Here is an 18,752-nt window from a genome sequence, read left to right as displayed (position 1 = left end):
AGTAGAAATGGTCGCATGGAACATTTTCTATTCTTTTGCAGGAGCAACGGCCGCGCTACCAATGCACCCCGTGATCAGGTGCTGATGCACATCAGTGAGTTGTCGCGCACGTCTGGGCACCATATTTCACACGTCGCGCTCGTGGGGATCGAATGAGCGGTCTGTTGTTGAGACAAGGGATCTAGAGCTTAGACTCGACTAACACACCCAGACTAGTGGGTGGTAACACGCGACCGATTCTGCAGTAAGACGACCATTGGTGTCTAGCTCGAGGCCGGACTGAGAGCTGCCGGGAGACTACGACTTATCGCCCCTCATAATAAGGCTTGCTAAGTTTGTTCCTCGGCCCCCTCTGAGTCTGAAGCAATGAACCACACGGACGGTGACATCTTTTCTGTATCGACTCCGAATAAGGTGTTGCCGAGCTTAGTCTCATCCAGACACGTGCTGCTTGACAGGGACTCGAGCTCTCACGCTTCGTCACGCTACTGAATAGGCTCAGGTACCGGGATGTCTGCAGTGGTCAATGCTGTACACCCGACACGAAGCGCTGCATACCGTCATCAAGGGGAGGCGACAACGGCGAGGACTTATAACAGACAACAGACACAATTGTTACTGTAAATAGCCGACTTGGTTGAGGCAATGATTTTATTTTACTAAGGGAATGACTGTGGCTAATGACAGCAAAATGCAGCATACTTTGCAAACTCCTTGTCTGCCATCAGTTGCTCCATCTCGTCAGCGAATAAGCTAACAAGTAACTCGATACCCCCATGGCTCTTCATCGGCAACACCATGCAAAGCCTAAAATTCGCATTGAAGGCATCCATCAAGGGTCGCAGCGACTCCGGCTTGCCATCATTGCCAAACACATAGTCGCCAAAGTTGATCTTATCCAACGGTAGCAGCAACACTGACGTGATCATGACATCGAACCCATCAAGTCGGGTGAATGCATGCTTCAGCTTCGTGTAATCCGGGACTTCGCGCATGAGGGTGAACGCGTCCTTCACGAGACCTGGATTCACCTTGGCCGCCTGTGCCCGAATTTGCAGAGCGACATCGCGCAAGCTTGTAGTCGGCAACGCGAGCTCGGCCACCCGCATCGGAACTTTGTTGACAATAACGAGATTCCCAGCATACGACGACGGAAGCTCTGGGTCGAAATCCGTGCGGCCGTCGACGGGAGATTCCAAGTATGACATTTCGTCCGCCGGCGCTGGCTGGCCGGATGCGATGGCCGCTTTGTATCGCGCTTTCATGAGGGCGCGCCAGAAAAGCGCCAAGAGTGCGTCATTGGCCGACAGTCCCGTTCCGTCATGAGAGCCATCTAAAACATCCTGCTTCAACTTGTTGAAGTTGTCCGGAGAGATGTAGAAAATGCTAGACTCCATGGTCCGGAGCGGGGCCGCAGGTGGGGCCGCAGCAGTCGCCGTTTCCTCCTGGGCATCTGGCGGCTGGAAGCCGAGAAAGCCCCAAGTATCGCGCGGGATCTTGGCAACAGGCTTGGCAGGCGTCTTACTCCACAGCCGCTCTAGAAGTGTGCGATTGAAGCTCTCCGGAGCCAGCCAGCTGCACACATTGCTATCCGGATTCGCGAGGTTTCTGCAGTGTTCCGCCCACGCACGCATCGCCGTGACCATACCGGTCGCGTCGCTAGCGGAATGGTGGAATCCCGTCGCCAGAATGCATCCTCCATTAACGAAGTTCGCTTGCGCCAAGAAGACGTCGGCACCGGCTGTCAAATCTGGCACGAACGGGGCAGCTAGAACGAGCTCATCATCGAAAGCAGAGAATTCAAACCCTGCGTCGCGAAGATCTTCATAGTCGGGCAGCACCTGTGACAGGTCCTTAAAAGCGAGCTGCCGGGGAGCTTCTTCTGTGGCGACTGGGCCGTCTGGGTCGTAAGACACTACTATGTGCCCTGGTCTCCAGCCGGTCTCATGCTCCTTGCGTGGGTGAATACGACCGTCGAGGAAAGGAAATTGCCGCAAGGTTGAGTGAAGACCAGCCTGGAGGTGAGAAAATGCCTGTTGGAAGCTGATTTGTGGTTTTAGAGGTAGATAGACGGTGAACTTGATATACACTCTTGGTGGGATGAGATCGAATACGCTGAGTTGAGTAGTGATCTCATTCAAGTTTTCCTTCGCTGCACCTGTCTTGGCATGAATTACTGTCGCAGTGTATGTATTGGTAGCCATGATAGTTGGGTTGTTCTAGAATGTCTCATGAAATGATGGTTTCTGTTCCCTCATGAACCACAAATTTGTCTCAATGGCACCACTACGGGCTTATCGTGCAACATTGTACATGGCTTACCTATGGCTGAGTCCATGTAACGTCATCTCATCAATAATCATGGAGGTTTTGAGGTATTCGGGGTTGACCAAGTTCGTCCCGGAACAGCCAAATGGGGAAGCCGAGCTTGAAGTCAATTCCAGCTACTAGCTGAGAACCTTGGACATACTCTCTCTTCAAACATACTGCTTTGGAGCTAAGCACCTAATCGTGAAGGGGGCAATCTTCTATCAAAAAGAGTACTTATCGTATTACAGGTCATCTGTCATAATTATGTCATAGATCCTAAGAGAAATTCCAATCATGACAGATTTGTAAAGTAGTACAAGCTTGAAACGTAGTGTTGGTCAGAATGGAAGCAAAGGGAACGAAACCAGACCTACTCAACTTCATGCCCCCTGACTCGCGGGCCACTGTGTTCTCCGCACTGCCCTAGCATAAAAGTTCAATGGCCTAATGACAATGAACTCAGGATCGTACACCACGGCTTCAGTAGACGCATCTTCAAAGTGATAGCGGTAAACCAACTTTGCCATGACACTCTTCACCTCAAGAAGAGCGAGGTTGTACCCCACACACCCCCTGCTCCCTGCCGCGAATGGAGTGTAAGACATCTTGTGCCGGCCCTTCACCTCCTTAGTGTCCCATCGATCCGGATCAAAACGCGTTGGATTATCCCAGTGCACTGGATTCTTGTGTAATGAAGGAAAAGTTGGAATGATGACGGAGCCCTTGGGTAGGAAGTACCCGCCTGGAAGTACGACATCTTGCTTTGCGTTTCTCGCTGTTTGGAACGACGGATTGTGCATCCGCTGTGTCTCCTTCACAAATTTGTCGAGGAACGGCATTTCGGTCAGCTCATCATAGCTCCACTCTTTGCTAGGAGAAGCTCCGTAGTTGACAAGTTCTTCGAGCAGACGCTGCTGATTTCCGGGATATTTGACCAAAGCGTAGATAAGCCAGGCCAGGAGGGAAGAGGTTGTTACAAAGCCAGCTCCAATCATGATGACGCAGTTACTCAGCATGATCTCTTTGGGCAACTTTTTTCCCTTCTCGTCGGTGGCCCGACGAAGGTAGTCAGCGACGCTGGTAGCGTGTAGTGCAGCGTCTTTCATCGGCAGGTCTGCGCTGGACGTGACTGAATCCTCAATGCCTTTGGCAACGCCCTCCCACAAGAGTTGTCTCACTAGCTTGAGTCTCTTTGGCGTCCCGAATGGCAGGTATCCATACCAACTTCCGCGCAAAGAGGTTTTCTTCATGAGCGAAAGATACTCGCCCAGAAGCCGAATAGTTTCATGGGGCTTTGTGTCAATCGAGTCAAAGTGACCTAAGTCCATGCCAAGAATGACCTTCCAGATGATCTCTCCAGCCATCTTGAATGTGTAATGATAAACATTGAATGCGAGCTCCTTTTCATCGAGCTCATCAAAAACATTGAATGACCTCTCGACGCAAGCTAAAACAGTTGGTGTGTAGTGGCGGACTGCCTTCGGCGTTAAGCTGGGCGGTATGTACTTGTGCGCTAATTTGAATGCTGGAGCATCGCTGTCGCAAGTAAAGAGCGCCTCGTTATTTCGCATGTAGTACAGAGGATGGCCCGGATCTGATGTAGTTTTGGTGAAGTATTCCCCTTCGCGGAGAACTTCGCGAGAGACATTGGGATCATTGGTGAGGTATGTTACCGTGCCCATATTGATCGTTTTGATAACAGGTCCATACCGGTCAAAGAGGCGATCATAGTTCCCAAGTGGATCCGGATAGAGTTCGTAGCGGTTGCCAACGTATGGTAATGGCTCTGGTCCCAACGGCTCTCTGACGACTTCGTCATTCACTCTGACCTGCACTGGACCATCACTCCTCTTAACTTCATCAAGAGAAGTGAGAATCTCTTTTCGATTATAAAAACAAATAGCTTCACAACAGTTAGTCGCTATCTTGGCGTCGTGTGTTGCATTCGATATCGGATTGAAGACTCACAATCGGAATCAGAGACTGAAAAAATGCGCGCAATCCCGGATCTGAGTTCTTGCATGCTTTTGACACTCGGCAGATTCAAGGTCTGACATCGCTCATATGAGCCATGGCCAATGGTGAATTGCTGCTGGAACATTGCGGAAAGCTTTAGTGTAGTTCTACATGCGAGGTTGGGGATGGCAAGTTCAGCAGACGTGGCTCCCTGTAAAGCAACGAGATCAACAATGGTAAGATGATTTGAGAGACGGCGTATTCTTCTGCGATATTCCAGATCACTATGGGCTCGACGCCTGTCAATACACAGACTACAAAAGATGTCGAGAACTCGATTCCCATTGTCGTGCCCCAGCACCTCCTCTCCACAGGGATATCCCTGCAAATCTCCAATGAGACTGATCCAGAACGAGATGCCGGAGACCACTTTGGACCTATCCGCGTTGAAAATTCCCCGGACGTATCCCCGCTTGGGACGCCCCGTTCCCGATTTGGGCAATTTTCACCATTTTTGGCGACAGCCGAGGACAATTATCGCTGGGAAGCAGCCAAGCGAGCAAAGTCGAGAGTTTTCTAGCAAATGAGCCAGATGCGAGACTAGTATCGAGCGAACTTGACCGAAATCAATCAAGGAAACCGTCAACACTATAGTCCATGATGCAGGTACTCGGTCGGTCAGATTTGTCTAAACATCACGATGTCGATAGCCTATGGGTATCAATCCGGGGCAAAGGTAAGCAAGATATTGGACATCCACTAAGACTGAGACTGGTATTGGATTATTCAGTGTACGATGTTACCAACTATGCCGATGATCATCCTGGGGGTATCGAAGTCTTGAAAGACGTTGCGGGGTCCGACGGCACTGAAAGCTTCGAATATGTCGGCCATTCAGAGGATGCATATAAGACGTTGGAAGAGTTCCAGATTGGGGTGCTTGTCGACCATGTAAGTCCACAGAAGCGGAGTGGAAAGGCATTTATCATTGATAACAAGTCTACCTTGCAGGAAGATGGTAATGACCTGGGCGCAGTCTGGGATGCCCAACGAGTTCAGGTTGAGAAGCCTCCAAACTCGAAGCCTATTTTGGTCTTCGCAATGACGGCAGCGATTGGTGCGTCGTTTGTGATTGGAAAATCAGGTCACTGGATACTGAAAACCAGGGACGCTTCGTATGGAGAAATTGATATCTTGCATGGAGGACCTGGACTTTCAGCGTGGACTTGGTTTTATTTGGGAATGGCACTTTCGACAGTGATATGGGTTAGTGGTTGTCTCTACATATACACGAGATTCACGGAAACATTGGAGTACTACAAGGAAGTCTGGGAGTATCCCTCATATTATGGCTGCAAAGTCAATCGAGCGGGTATCTGAGGGGAAGACTAGTACTAGTAGTAAGGTTGAATATTGAAACATCTTCCACCACTGACGGATTATAAATGACTCGCCCGAATTTGGCACAACCGATGACCCGTGCTACAAAGACCCGGATACCCTCCATCGTAGCTCACCTTACGCGAAGTCAGCGCACCAATCTTGTGAAAGTGAACTTGAAGATGCACACTTATTTTCTTGGATTGAGCTTGGTGGGGTATGACTCTTTGTGGGGGAGAATGATTCGCTCGGGTGTGGCGAGAGAGGTCGGGATGGTGAAGCAGACGGGAATATTCCCCAATGGCGACATGCTCCGAACCAATTTCACCGGTCTCCAGATATTCGACAAGCTGCTTGTTCCAGCAGTCATCTTCTACAACAACATTCTCAGCAATGGGTTGCGTTCAGACCGTATGCTGCTGGTCAGCCTCTTTACCACTATGCAGACGATGTCGCATTGTATGCTTGTCTTGGGTTGGAGCGGGGGCAAGAGACGACCTTGGACGAACATGTAAGTCCCAAGAGACGATCGTGCCCAGTCGCATGCATTCATGTTAATCTTTCTGTGTGCAAGTGAGCACTTATTTTGGGGAGTCTTCAACCAAGCGTGGGGTGCCGCGGCTGTTTATCCCCTTTACTGCTTCGCCCATGTCCAAAGGTTCTTGGAGGAGGAGGAGGACCAACCGAAAAACCACGAGATTGGTCCTTCAAACCCAGAAGAAGCGTTCGCTCTGGTCCCAGCCGCAATTTTGGGAGCAATTACACCCGGAATGCTTCTGTTTCCGGCATTCACTACGACCTTTTCAATAAACCAAAGACAAGGCCTGATAGCTTTGTATCGCTTCACTCCACTCGCACTCACAATGGCCCATTCTTTGTTTGTCTGGCTCCAAGGTAAAATCCCAGGATTTTCCGATTTGAAGTCTAAACAACACGCATCGAAAAACTTTGTCGCAGCATCTTTGCTTATTTCGGGGGCTACCGCCGCGACTGGGCACGTGTGGGCGTTGGCATGTTCAGAACATGAGGAATTACGTCGGACATTCGTACCCGCTGCCTCTATCAACGTCGCATCTCCTACAGTCATTGCTGATGGTGCTCGAGACTTTCTACAATGGGATATATTCATTATCATGGCGGCTTTGGTTCCGATGACTGATCTTATCCTTAGATCGTCGCGCTCATTCCGAAGACTTCGAAAGCAGTATAAGTGGATTCGAATTCTAGAAGACTCATTCTTCGTAAGAGCGGCTGGCCTTACTCTTACAAGCGGCTTATTGTCACCAGGCGCGGTTTTGGCTATTGTCTTGGCGATGAGGGCTTACGAAACATAGCGGCTGGGATTGTCGACGTTTTCTCACGCCTACTTCAGTATATGACAGCGGGTTAGTCGGGAGCAATCAAGAGAGTCTAACTGTTACTTGCTCAAGATAGTAAGTTAAGGCAGTTGAAATCATATTAACATAGGAATCAAGCTGTTTTCATGGTAGTCGTTATGTATCATTGCTGTTCTACGGATCACATTGATGTGGTATCGGGTCAATGGGGATATCGATTGCTACGCTCTTTTGTTCCATGAACTCAGCACTCTACTTTTTAGTCGTGAACTTGCTTTTCCCCACAATGTCTACCGCCAATTTGGAAAGAGGCGAGGGGCTCAATAACTCGAACACTGATATATCGCTCTGCACATCACGAAAGATGCGGTTGCGGAGCTCGACGGCCTTCAGTGAATCAACTAGGTGGTATGTCAGCATGATCGGTAATCTCTGCAGGGCTTAAATTGGATAGGCCTGTGATAGCATACCTCCAAAGTCATAGAAAGCTTTTTCCGCGTCAATGTCTGTCATTGCGACGTCCATGATCTGTGCTGCGTAGCCACGCAAGACTTCTTCCACAATATTGACCGCATCCTGAGTATTCTCCGCTTGAGCAAGCCGTTCCGCGGGAGTTTCCGGTCTGCTGAGAAGATCTGTGCCATTGACCAAAGTATGACTGACCCGGTGACTGAACTTCGGGTCCTTGGTCCATTCTGCCGATGAAGGACTGACGGGCATTGAACTACCAAGGCCGAGAACTATCTGCGGCTCGATGAGTTTTCCGTCTGCTGTCCGACCTCGCATGGCAGCTTTCAAAACGGCGTCAAGCTCTGACTGGGTCGTCTGTAAACCATCCCACCGATGCTCGTACATCTGGAAATAAGCGTCCATATCAAAGTCACCCATGAAGTGAGCCGAGTCGGTGACAAGTCCGACATCGATTGCCGTTGCGGCGAGGCCCTGGCTACGACGGAAATGAGCGAATGCATCTTCGAACGTGTTTCCTGCGGCATAGTTCGATTGCGCGGCGTTTCCAATAACGCAGGTGATTGAGGATAAGAGGATGAAGAAGTCCACGTCATGAGGAGTGGACTTATGAAGGTTCATTGTGCCCTCAATCTTGGGCCGAGTTGACCTTTGCCATTGATCGTATGTCATATTCTCAAAGATTGCGTCCTGGTAAGCTATTGTCAGCGCAGTGCTTTCGAGTCAATATTGAACCTCTCCTCCAACGACTTACTTCAAGCACCATTGCACACTGGATCACGCCCCGAATGCGCCGCCCTTGCCCCTGAAGATGTCGAACTGCCTCGTCAACTTGAGATGAAATTGACACATCGCACTTTAATGCATCAATGGCCAGGCCTCGTTGACGGAAGCAATCTAGGTCGGCTGACTTATTCTTTCCTCCTGACCGAGAGAGAAACACAACATGTCCAGCACCATGATTGAACATCATATCCGCAATTTTGAGGCCTAGTGCACCAAGACCTCCTGCGAGGATATAAGTGCCTTGATTGTCCAGTTGCAGCTGAGGTAATTTGGCATGACGCAGTAGAACTTGGGCGTGGGTGTCAAACGTCAGGATTATGTCGCCAGGTGCTTCGCCACCGTCAACCCGTGACAGCATGTCATCAACATCAGAAACCGATTTGACGCATCGAGGGTCCGGTGGAATGAGGTCTCCAGCCTCAAGAAGTTCGCAAGTCTCGTCAAAGAGGCGTTTGGCAAGCTCCGGCTTTGATTTAAAGAGGGAAGACGCGTCCAAGCTCACGAAGGTGGCGTTGCGGCGCGAAGCAACCAGGCTGAGAGGGAGCCCGGATGCTTTGGGCTCCATTGAGATGAAAGCCCCGAAATCGCAGAGACATTCGACCCATTTGAGGTCTATTTGTCCAGGGTGGCAGTTGAGTATGACATCCACTCCCCGATTCTGAGTCTGACGAAGGATCTCGGCCACGCAAGAATCATAGTCGTCATCGAGAACATGAGCTTGGTCAACCCCCATCTCCGTTGCAGCGAGACCTGTTGCGTTGGAAGTCTTTGCAGCAACAAAAACTTCTGCTCCAATTCCCTGTGCTCGTCGGATTGCTGCTCTGCCAAACGGCGAGTTGCTGCCATGGATGAGAATAGTCTGGCCATTTTTGAGTCTCGCGGTCTGCGTCAACGCAAAACCCGTAGTAAAAAATGAGTAGTACGTTGTCAAAAGTTCTTCGGGCAGTAGACTTGAAGAGACCGATCGAACTAACGCTTCGGGAACGTTAACTCTAGTTCTGCATGGCCCTGAATGAATCGCGATGACGCGTTGTCCAACTTTCGTTGTCATCTCCAAAGATGATGTTGCGCTTACTGTGCCAACAATCGCAGAGCAAGCAAGAGTGCCGGGTGCACCTTCAGAGCCTGGTGTAACCTGCGCAAGCGCGAGCTCAACAGTAATCTCAACACCACCGTCAAGAAGAGGCGTGGGAGACTCGGATTCATTAACCAAAACAGACATGGACTCGCTGCCTTCTCGAATAAGCGTCAAATTCTTTCTGCTGTTAAAAGTCCTCTTCTCCGACCCGAGAACTCTTTCTGGACTTTGCAAATCTGCGTCCATGCTTTCATATTCGCCAAACCTCGGCACAAACAATCTACCGTCGAGTTCCGCGTATTCCATGTCATGCCGAGTAGAGCCCTGTTGTGCAAAGTTACACCAGACATCAAAGATGATACTAGCAGTGTTACTCGCGCTTAGGCTACTGGCTCTAGACAAATCAAGATGTGGCAACCTGACTTGGGAATATTCTGTACGCATGACTCTGAGAAGGCCTTGAGTTGGTGCGAACTCTAACCCCTCTTCCCAATGCTGCATGAGACCGCCACGCGTGATCCAGAGGATTTGGAAGGCGTTGGAAACCAGACGCTTAAAATCCTCAAAGTTCCGTGCGTCCCAGTCGTAAACAAGGGGTGAATCGACCTCCAGTAGAGAAATGATGTATTTTCCTTTCAAACAATCCATCTCTGACATTGACGCCAATGTAGCTTTTCCGCCGAGTGACTTGAATTTTTTAATCAAAGTGTCCACAAGACGCCCGGTTGCTGGAGTAAAATCGGGCCTATGTAGCAGAAAAACTTCAGACGGCAAAGAGCCAAGTGACGAAAGAGTTGGCTTCTTTGTGACAACAAGTGTCATTTTGCTGGTCATATCCGGCAGGAAAACTTTCGGCTCCATTCCTGCTGTGAGTATCATCGAGTCATCATCGAGACTTATTGTTGAGTCCAAGTGATTCAAACCCGCCAAGCAGAGATACCCCGTCGGTCGTAGGAGATCTCGCAGTGCGGGCAATATCGACCGGACAGAGGAGACATCGTCATGATGAGTTGACCTCAAGCTCACAATGAGGTCAAAAGACTCGCTCGAGAAGGGAGGTTCCTCCTGAGACGTCGGGTTCCAAGTTCGAATCTCTGATAATCCCTCTCTGGTGGAAGACAATTCTTCGGCAAGACTTCCAGCCGCCTTTGAAGTCGTTACGATATGAAGTTTTCTCCCTTTTCTGCGTGTAGCTCTCTCAAAGATATTGAGTAAAGTTTCCAGTACAACACGAGAATCATCCACAGCGTCTTGCATGACGACAAGCATCCCGTAGCCTGGCCTCTTATGATGCAACATATCCAGCAATTTTGCTAGAGCCATCAAGACCTTATTATCACGAGCAAGCTCAACTTCACCGCAATGATCCTGCTCCGAGTCAAGAAGAGATGCAGATGATCGAATGAAGTCGATGTCCTCCTTCCATCTCAGTTTTGCGCAAACCTTTCGCGCAATCTTTTCGCTCGAAGACGAGGAATCTTGTGAAGACGTCACTTTTCTCAACGCAAAGTCGCGGATGATCAACTTCGGACTGCTCCAGGTCTCATCAGACACAATCAAATCACCGGAAGTCTCACGGCCGTCGCTTCGAAGACGCTTCGCGTAACCGCTGAACACACCGCCCTCGCCCTGAGGTAGATCTGCAGCAATGTACATGTGCTTTAACGTGTAAGGCACCGCAGCGTCTTGAAGGGGCTTGCCGTCCGAGAAGGCAATGAAGAGTAGATGGAAGATGGCATCCATGGTTGCCGGGTGTATCAGATGGGGGTACTCAAAGTCGAAAGGCATGGAAGACTTGGTATCTGGGATGCTGATACATCCGTGGGCGCAGTGCTCGCCAGTGGCTGCACCCGCTTGGAACACATTCCTGAAAGTCGGCCCGTACTCAACTCCAACGGACTCAAGCTGATCGTAGAAGTCTTCCATTTCAATTTCGTAGGAGTCTTTGGATTTCAGGTCGTTCCAATAGCTGGTCAAGACTCTCCATCTCTCCTCCGAGGGTGCTGCAGAATGTTGCTCGGCGTGTTCGTACTCCAGGCCCACCGTTCCATGACAGTGCTTGGTCCACGAGCCTTTCGATGTCAAAGAATAAACAGCAAATTTCCAAGTGGATGGAAGGGCGTCGTCTGGTCTGAGGCTGACTTCCGTCTGGACACCTTGTTCTCCTGAAGGTACGACGAGACCACGCTCAAATTTGAGGTCTTGAAATTCGATGCCCTTGAGTTTCCTCGAGTTGTCCCGTAACTTCCATGCAGCTTCCAAGGCCATTACAATCATGCCGGCCGCAGGGTAAAGCACGGTCCCAGTAATTTTGTGGTCTTCGATCCACGGGTTCTCAGAAATGCGGAGATAGTTGCGCCAGCGGGGCTCCATGGGATTTTGCAGGTCGACCGGCACCCCTAATAGATCGGTGCGAGGACCACCTGGGAATCTGGCTGATTGAGCCATCGCGGACTCATGCCAGTAGCTCTTGCTATGGTTCCAAGGATAAGACGGCAGGTCAGGCAATGAGAGTGGTAAAGACTCTGGATAGATGCAATTCACCCGCAAAAGGTTTATGCTGTGACCCGAACTCCAAAGCTGACCGGCTAGATGTAACGCCGTCATCTCTGCATCCTTGTTGCGGACAATGGCGGAGAGATACGGTGCCTCTCTTGCGGTCTTGCTCTCGCTTGCCTTTACAATTTCGAACACTGGACTCTGCAAAGCCCCATGAGGGCCGATCTCGATGAATGCGCTCCATTGCATTCGATTGCGACCCCGACTCTGTGCAGTCTCGGGCGTGTATTCTAGTAAGGCAGTCATCGCTGGCGAGAATCGAACCTGCTCGCACATATTCTTCATCCAGTACGACGCATCTAGATCCTTGGAGGTGACGGTACCGCCGGTGAGCGAAGAAAACATTGGGCAAATTTGTTCGGCTTCGCCCAGGGGGATGATATTGCCAATGTTATCATGGTACTCCTGGGCGACTGTTGCCATGTGAGGTGAATGGTAGGCTGTTTTGACTCGAAGCAGTCTTGCGAACTTCCCATCGGCGGAAATGGCGCTGGACAACTTCGTGACGGCATTTTGATCGCCGGATAAAGTCACACTTGAGGGGCTGTTGACGCAAGCTACCACAACTGAACCTGATGGTACCTGTTCAATGTACTTTGCAGACTCTTCTTCGGATAGCCCAGCAGCTGCCATGGCGCCTAGTCGAGGTGCGACAGCATCGGTCACCTTTGCTGAACAAATGCCTCGTAAATACGCAATCTTTACCGCATTACAGCGAGATAAAAGGCCGGCAGCATATGCAGCGCCTTGTGGGTGTGTCAGTGAGTGGTTCCCGGAGTTGCAGCTTAGCGGGCTAGCTAATTCACTCACCAATCTCACCACTAGAATGGCCAACAACTGCTCTTGGCCTCACTTCCCACTCTTGAAGTAAATCAACGAGAGCAATCTGGAGAACAGTGCAAAGCACTTGGCTGTACTCTGGGAGATCAATATTCGATTCGCTGGTCCGAGACAATTCCTCGATCAAGTCCCATGGGCAACCGTAATGCTCGAGAAGGGCTTGTGACGTGTGGATGCTCGTCCGGAATATGCAGTTATTGAGCAGCTCTTTGCCCATCGCCGGCCACTGTGCGCCTTGTCCAGTGAAGACAAAGATCGGGTTGTCGTGTTTCGTTGCTCTTTTAGGCTTCGCAAGACCCTTGTTGAGTTGATTTTGCAGGTCTATGGCGGACTCTGCCACGGCGAAACTGCGAAATTCGAGATGAGTTCGTCGCTCTGACAGTGTGTAAGCAAAGTCAGATAAAAACCTCGGACTCGAAGTTGCTTCCTTGTTCGACAAGAAATCCCCGTAAGACTGAGCTAGGCGTTCTATCGCAGCCTGGTCTCGCGTACTAAGAGTAAAGAGTCGCTTGACGTTTTCTTGGCGAGGTGAGTCGGAACCCATGCTGATGCCAGACTCGGAAGAATCATCTTCAGAAACGGTTGTAGTGTGATTTCCTTGTAGCCCACGGTTTCTCAAGTAATTGTATGCATCATCGAGAATAACGTGGGCGTTGGCGCCTCCAAATCCGAATGAGTTGACACTGATGCGCCGCTGTCCTTGAGAAGGCCAAGCTATATTTTCTACTGGCAAAGCCAATTTCCACTCAGACAGCTTCAAGTTGGGGTTCACCTTTTCGATCCCGGCTGTCTGAACGAGTATGCCCTTTTCCAAGCATAGAATCGATTTTAGAACTCCAGCAAGGCCTGAACAGCCCTCCGTGTGTCCCACATTGGCTTTGATGCTGCCGACGTACAGGGGGCCAGACTCTGGCGAGCGCCCGGAGCCAAGCGTTGCGCCGATTGCTGACAGTTCTATGGGGTCCTGGGATGGAATTAGTGGTGTCAAAGAGTTTTACAACGCCTGTTCAACTTACTCCTAGCGGGGTACCCGTGCCGTGAGCTTCGAAATACTGCGTATCTGAGTATACTAGTCCGGCCTTCTCATAGGTGCTCCGAATGAGCTCGGCCTGTGCTTCAGCGCTCGGTTGTGTTATTCCCGGTGTCTTGCCATCTGCGTTGGTCCCAGTGCCGCGAATAACGGCTCGAATGGTGTCGCCGTCGCGTAGTGCATCTCTCAATCTTTTGACGACGATACACGCGATGCCCTCACCTCGCCCATAACCGTTGGCTCTGTGGTCGAATGAGTGTGAGATGCCCTCGGGGCTAAGCATATGCATAGAGGATAGTTGGTGCATAAAGTTGGGGTGCAAAATCAAGTTAACGCCAGCGACCAGGTTCTGAGTAAAAGTTAGTGGCTCCGTCCCTCACCAATTTAGGGGGACTTCATACCATGTTCGTTTCGCCTAATTTGAGTGACTGGCAAGCTAAGTGCAGCGCATATAAGCTCGATGAGCAGGCTGTGTCGAGTGTAAGGCTAGGTCCGCGAAGTCCAAAAAACCATGAAACTCGATTTGCGGTCATCGCTTCACTCATCCCAGATGCCGCTACGTCTCCGACATCGAAAATGTCGTGCGTTGAGAGTTGCTCATAGTCGCTTGTCATACAGCCGACGTAGACTCCCGTCTGAGAATTCGTCAGATCGCCCACCACAATCCCGGCTATGTTCAGTGTTACTCATGATCTCGGACACAAAAGCATCGAGAAAGCTCACCATTCTCAAAGCCCTCGTAACTGACCTCCAGCAGAAGTCTTTTCATTGGGTCCATTCCAGCTGCCTCCTTGGCAGTCATGGAGAAAAAGGGTGCATCAAAGACAGAGACATCCTGCTCCAGGAAGTATCCATGCTTCACACTAATCTGCAATGATTGAACGGTTAATTCGGTAGTACGATCTTCGACTGGTTGTACTCACAGATCCTTTACGATCAGGGTCAGGATGGTACCACACATCTGCGTCCCACCGCGAAGACGGTACCTTTCCATGGGCATTTCTGCCATGGCTAATCATGTCCCAGAGCCTTCCCACCGATGTTGCCTCCCCCGGCAGGCGGCAGGCTGTGCCAATAATGGCAATTGGTTCTTGTTCGTCACACGGGCTCATGATGGGCTTACTTGCTATTGCTTGGTTGGCTCTGATACGGAAAATTGTGTGAAAAGATTATCATGCATGCGATTTGGGACTTGTGAGATGGTTTGGAATTCTTCCCAATCATCGATAATGAGGCAATTCCAACCGGCATCAATCAGTAATTCTTGGCTCTGCAGTAGTAGCATTGCCCATCACTAGCCAGCCAGTTGTGAGCATATCCCTGCCGATTACCGTATTCAGCACGGGACGGGGCCTTCGGCTCAATCCGATTTGGTGAAGAGGTCAACAAATCTCCTGATCAGGACGGCCGTAACCTAGCTAACAGGCCTGTAAAAGTTCTGGTTCACAGTTGGTAGTAGCAGTAAAGAAGTAAATTTCCAAGCAGATTCTCGTTGCTTTTTCCCTTCGCTTTCGCAACTTGGAAAGTTCTCTTATCGTGAAATTACTTTGATAGCGCTTCTGTCAACATGAGAATTCTAGCATTGCATGGTGTCGGCAGTTCTGCCAAGATCCTAGAGAGCCAGCTCGTTGGCTTGATGAGATCGGTCGACGCAAGCTACGAGTTTGTGTTGGTTGACGGAGCTGTACCATCGCACCGCGGGCCTGGTAAGAACACCACCAAGATAGCCCTATGGAATCCTTCTCGAAGATGGCCTACGTGCCACTTCAAAATCAAGCATACTCAAGATCAGTCGACGCTAATGCTGGAATGAATCTTAGGCATGAGTCCAGCTCTCAGCGGACCGTTCTATTCCCACGCGACGGGATACTCGCCCTCAGAAATTCAGGCTGCGCACCACCAAATCGCTGCCACTGTCGACGACCTAGGCCCTTTCGATGGCATATTAGGCTTCAGTCAAGGTGCATCACTAGCCCTGTCGTACATCTACCACCAGCAAGTCAGCGGCGAAGAGCCCGACTTCAAGTTCGCCATTCTCTTCTCATCCGTCGTGCCATTCTCGGCAGACTCGACATATTGCGAAAGTGAAATCGACCAACTTTGCACATATCGTCGCAGCGGGATGCACGCAAAAGATCTCGCACCTCGGCAGCAAGTCTTTAATGACTGTCTAGTTCGGACATTCCAATCTGCTTTGAAAATCGGGGCCGTCCTGTCGGACTTTAACCAAGATTTCTTCAGGGATGCAGGCGCCACGGTCCCTCGTGTACTGCATCCCATGTTACTTTCAGAGCGCATTCATATTCCAACGGTCCACGTGTCTGGCAGGCGAGACTTTCCTTTCATGCACGACATGCATGAGATAGGGTACCAGATGTGCGATGCCAGGCTTTCTAAGAAGCTGCATCACTCAGGAGGGCACCATCCACCCAAGAAGGAGTCTGAAATCAAGGCCGTTGTGAGGGCTATGGAATGGGCGGTGGATCAATACTACCGACAGCCACCATCATTTTTATGATTTATTGCATAAGAATAGACCGCAGCGATCATCTGGAATTTGGACATGTCTAGTCTACGTCACTCAGCTATATTTCGAATTTCAACTTTCAAATTTCTACTCTCAACTTTCAAATGCATTCTCTTCTGACTTCTACCAGCCTTATCTCGTATTCTGCAGCGCTGGACGCAAAAGTTATCGATACACAAGCACGACCGCATGTTTGCTCCGCATTGCCCTATACGCTCTGCCGCATACAAAATAACGATACAACTCCGGTGCAAGTCGTAGTCTGTTGTTTCAGTGGCCCTCCTCAGGTCTTGACCTGATTATTATGTTCTTTCACATTGGCAAGCCCTAATTATAAAAAACCACTTCAACCCCAGAACTTTGCTTCTTATGGGCTCCGCCCTTTGGTAGCAAGCGGACCCATCTAGATGATAACTACACGGATGTGACTCTATTCTCATGTTTCTGATTTTTCTGTTCTCTTGACCCATGCTGTGCTCAGATGGTGTCGTTGCGCTTATTGAACACGTCATTATTTTCATCAGACTCAGTTGGGCTGAGATCTTGGTGCTTCATCTCCATGCTGCCAGTCACCTCACTCTTCGCGGATTTATCCCCATTTTCGTCCCCGGCCAGTGGCGGGCTTGCCTGTTTCACAGTCTTCCACTGCACCAGAGCGCTTCCTGCGATACTTGCACACGCTAGCCCAACAGCAACATACCATGAATTGGTAAGAGACTTGCTGTAGATGCGCAGGACGGAATCAAGAGTATTTGGTGGCAGCATCCCCGGCTGCCTAATGCTGTTTGCCCCGCCGTCAACGATCGTAGTAGCGTTGATGTTTGGTAAATCATTTGCCAAGCCGGACCGGAGCTCATTTGTAAAGACGTTTTGGGCGACAGATATGAAAATGGCGCCGCCAAAGGTCTGCAGGAACATTACTAGAGCAGTTCCAAGCGGTATCTCCTCCATGGGCAGGACGGTTTGGACTACCATTAAAGGAGTCTGCATGCTCTGGCCGGATCCAAGACCATAGAGGATTTGATATCCGATCCAGTCCCGAGTTGGAACGTCTGCTTTCCACGTAGTGAGAAGACCAGATCCAACTGACATGAAAAGGGTCGAAGCAATCATGAAAGGGTTATAGTACCCAATCTGTGTGATGCCCACTCCACTGACAATCGACGCCAGAGCTGTGGAAAGAATCAGGGCCAAGTTCATGAGACCCGAGTCTACGGCAGAAACACCCTTGATGGCTTGGAACCAGATCGGGATGTACTGCCTCAGCGTGAAGTCAGCCCCGGCTGTGCAAACAGAGAACCAACAAGCTGCGGCCACACTACGCTGAGAGATGACTTTGATGGGCAGTGTGGCATTTTTGCCATTCTTGGTCTGAATGAAAACGAATGCAGTCGAGAGCACGCCGAACAGTACGAAAAGCACAATGACTCTCGGGTTGCTCCATGGGTAGACAGTCCCGCCCCATTGCAGCGCGAGAAGCAAGCAGATGACGGCAGGCATCAGAGCGAGTGTACCAATAGGGTCGACTTGCATAACCTTCTCCAGAAGAGTTTTCTTTTTTCCATTGTCAAGGCGAGGTGGCGATTGGAAAAGGAAGACTATGATGACGAAAGCGACAGCCCCGGTTGGGAGGTTGATGTAGAACTATTCATCGTCAGGCTACGAATCTTGATAACTCGTCTTTAATCCGGTGGATCAATGACTTACACACCAACGCCATGTCACCTTGTCGGTAAAGGCGCCCCCAAGCAACGGCCCAACAACCGAAGCAATGGCGTAAACAGCTCCAACTAAGCCAGTATATGCAGGTCTCTTGGGCAGCGGAATGATCACAGCGATGATTGTGAAGGTTCCAGCCAGGATACCTGCACATCCAACACCTGCGATCGCCCGGCCCAAGATCAGGACCACAGACTGGGGAGCAGCGCCGCATATAGCCGAGCCGATTTCGAAGATGATGATAGAGATCAGATAGATGACTTTGATGGAGAAAAGAGAGTAAAGTTTCCCAAAGGTGAGTTGAAAGGTGCAAGTTGTAAGAAGATAAGCACTTCCGTACCATCCAATGTCGCTTATAGATCGAAACTCGTCTGTGATACGTGGGATGGCTGTTGATATAATGATGTTATCCTGTGAAATCTCGTGTAAGCTCTAGCCTCAGGGACTTATCTTTAAAGGATGGATCTTACCAGCCCCACCAGGAAGAGTGTAAGGCAGAGTCCAAGAGTGATGGCACCCAACTTCAAGCCACTTGGTCCATCAACATCAGACTCAGGGACAGGACTCTGAGGAGCTGGTTGTTGAGTCACCGTGGGCTCATCAGACTTCAAGCTGGATTTCCCGCTTCCCATTTTGGCCCATCTCGAGAGGTTTACCGTCGAAGGCATATTGAACGTCGATTGTATGCTGAATTTGCGGTTAAACCAGATTGCGTATGAGAGTAGCGTCGATTACAACGCTAGGAAAGACTAATAATGATAT

General features: G+C 50.1%; 6 protein-coding genes across 6 annotated transcripts; 2 read left to right on the top strand and 4 right to left on the bottom strand.

The window, feature by feature from the left end:
- Positions 1–677: 677 nt before the first annotated feature.
- Positions 678–2,204, bottom strand: HER10_EVM0002759 (cytochrome P450 82A2; the record flags this gene model as incomplete). Its single annotated transcript, XM_035472455.1, has 1 exon — positions 678–2,204. The coding sequence occupies one exon, from the start codon at positions 2,202–2,204 to the stop codon at positions 678–680; it is 1,527 nt and encodes a 508-aa protein (XP_035331301.1).
- Positions 2,205–2,690: 486 nt separating this feature from the next.
- Positions 2,691–4,411, bottom strand: HER10_EVM0010393 (cytochrome P450 82A2; the record flags this gene model as incomplete). Its single annotated transcript, XM_035479853.1, has 2 exons — positions 2,691–4,213; positions 4,279–4,411. 2 exons carry the CDS (start codon positions 4,409–4,411, stop codon positions 2,691–2,693), a joined length of 1,656 nt encoding a protein of 551 aa, XP_035331784.1.
- Positions 4,412–4,926: 515 nt separating this feature from the next.
- On the top strand, positions 4,927–5,646 carry HER10_EVM0012771 (uncharacterized protein; the record flags this gene model as incomplete). The annotated part of the gene is made up of 4 exons (XM_035482157.1): positions 4,927–5,002; positions 5,057–5,217; positions 5,266–5,390; positions 5,562–5,646. The coding sequence occupies 4 exons, from the start codon at positions 4,927–4,929 to the stop codon at positions 5,644–5,646; spliced, it is 447 nt and encodes a 148-aa protein (XP_035331947.1).
- Positions 5,647–7,235: 1,589 nt separating this feature from the next.
- On the bottom strand, positions 7,236–14,744 carry HER10_EVM0007585 (pksn polyketide synthase for alternapyrone biosynthesis; the record flags this gene model as incomplete). The annotated part of the gene is made up of 8 exons (XM_035477138.1): positions 7,236–7,384; positions 7,454–8,141; positions 8,206–12,620; positions 12,685–13,678; positions 13,731–14,093; positions 14,146–14,414; positions 14,468–14,607; positions 14,668–14,744. The coding sequence occupies 8 exons, from the start codon at positions 14,742–14,744 to the stop codon at positions 7,236–7,238; spliced, it is 7,095 nt and encodes a 2,364-aa protein (XP_035331604.1).
- A 567-nt stretch (positions 14,745–15,311) lies between these two features.
- HER10_EVM0002811 (uncharacterized protein) lies at positions 15,312–16,262 on the top strand (the record flags this gene model as incomplete). Its single annotated transcript, XM_035472505.1, has 2 exons — positions 15,312–15,450; positions 15,565–16,262. The coding sequence occupies 2 exons, from the start codon at positions 15,312–15,314 to the stop codon at positions 16,260–16,262; spliced, it is 837 nt and encodes a 278-aa protein (XP_035331304.1).
- Positions 16,263–16,748: 486 nt separating this feature from the next.
- HER10_EVM0008012 (major facilitator superfamily transporter) lies at positions 16,749–18,658 on the bottom strand (the record flags this gene model as incomplete). The annotated part of the gene is made up of 3 exons (XM_035477549.1): positions 16,749–17,915; positions 17,979–18,401; positions 18,461–18,658. 3 exons carry the CDS (start codon positions 18,656–18,658, stop codon positions 16,749–16,751), a joined length of 1,788 nt encoding a protein of 595 aa, XP_035331636.1.
- Between the last annotated feature and the right edge of the window lie 94 nt (positions 18,659–18,752).

This window comes from Colletotrichum scovillei (assembly GCF_011075155.1).
Source record: "Colletotrichum scovillei strain TJNH1 chromosome Unknown Contig00007, whole genome shotgun sequence".
In the NCBI taxonomy this organism is placed as follows: domain Eukaryota; kingdom Fungi; phylum Ascomycota; class Sordariomycetes; order Glomerellales; family Glomerellaceae; genus Colletotrichum; species Colletotrichum scovillei.
The sequence above is the reverse complement of the archived record's forward strand: the minus strand, read 5'-3'. Positions and strand labels throughout refer to the sequence as shown.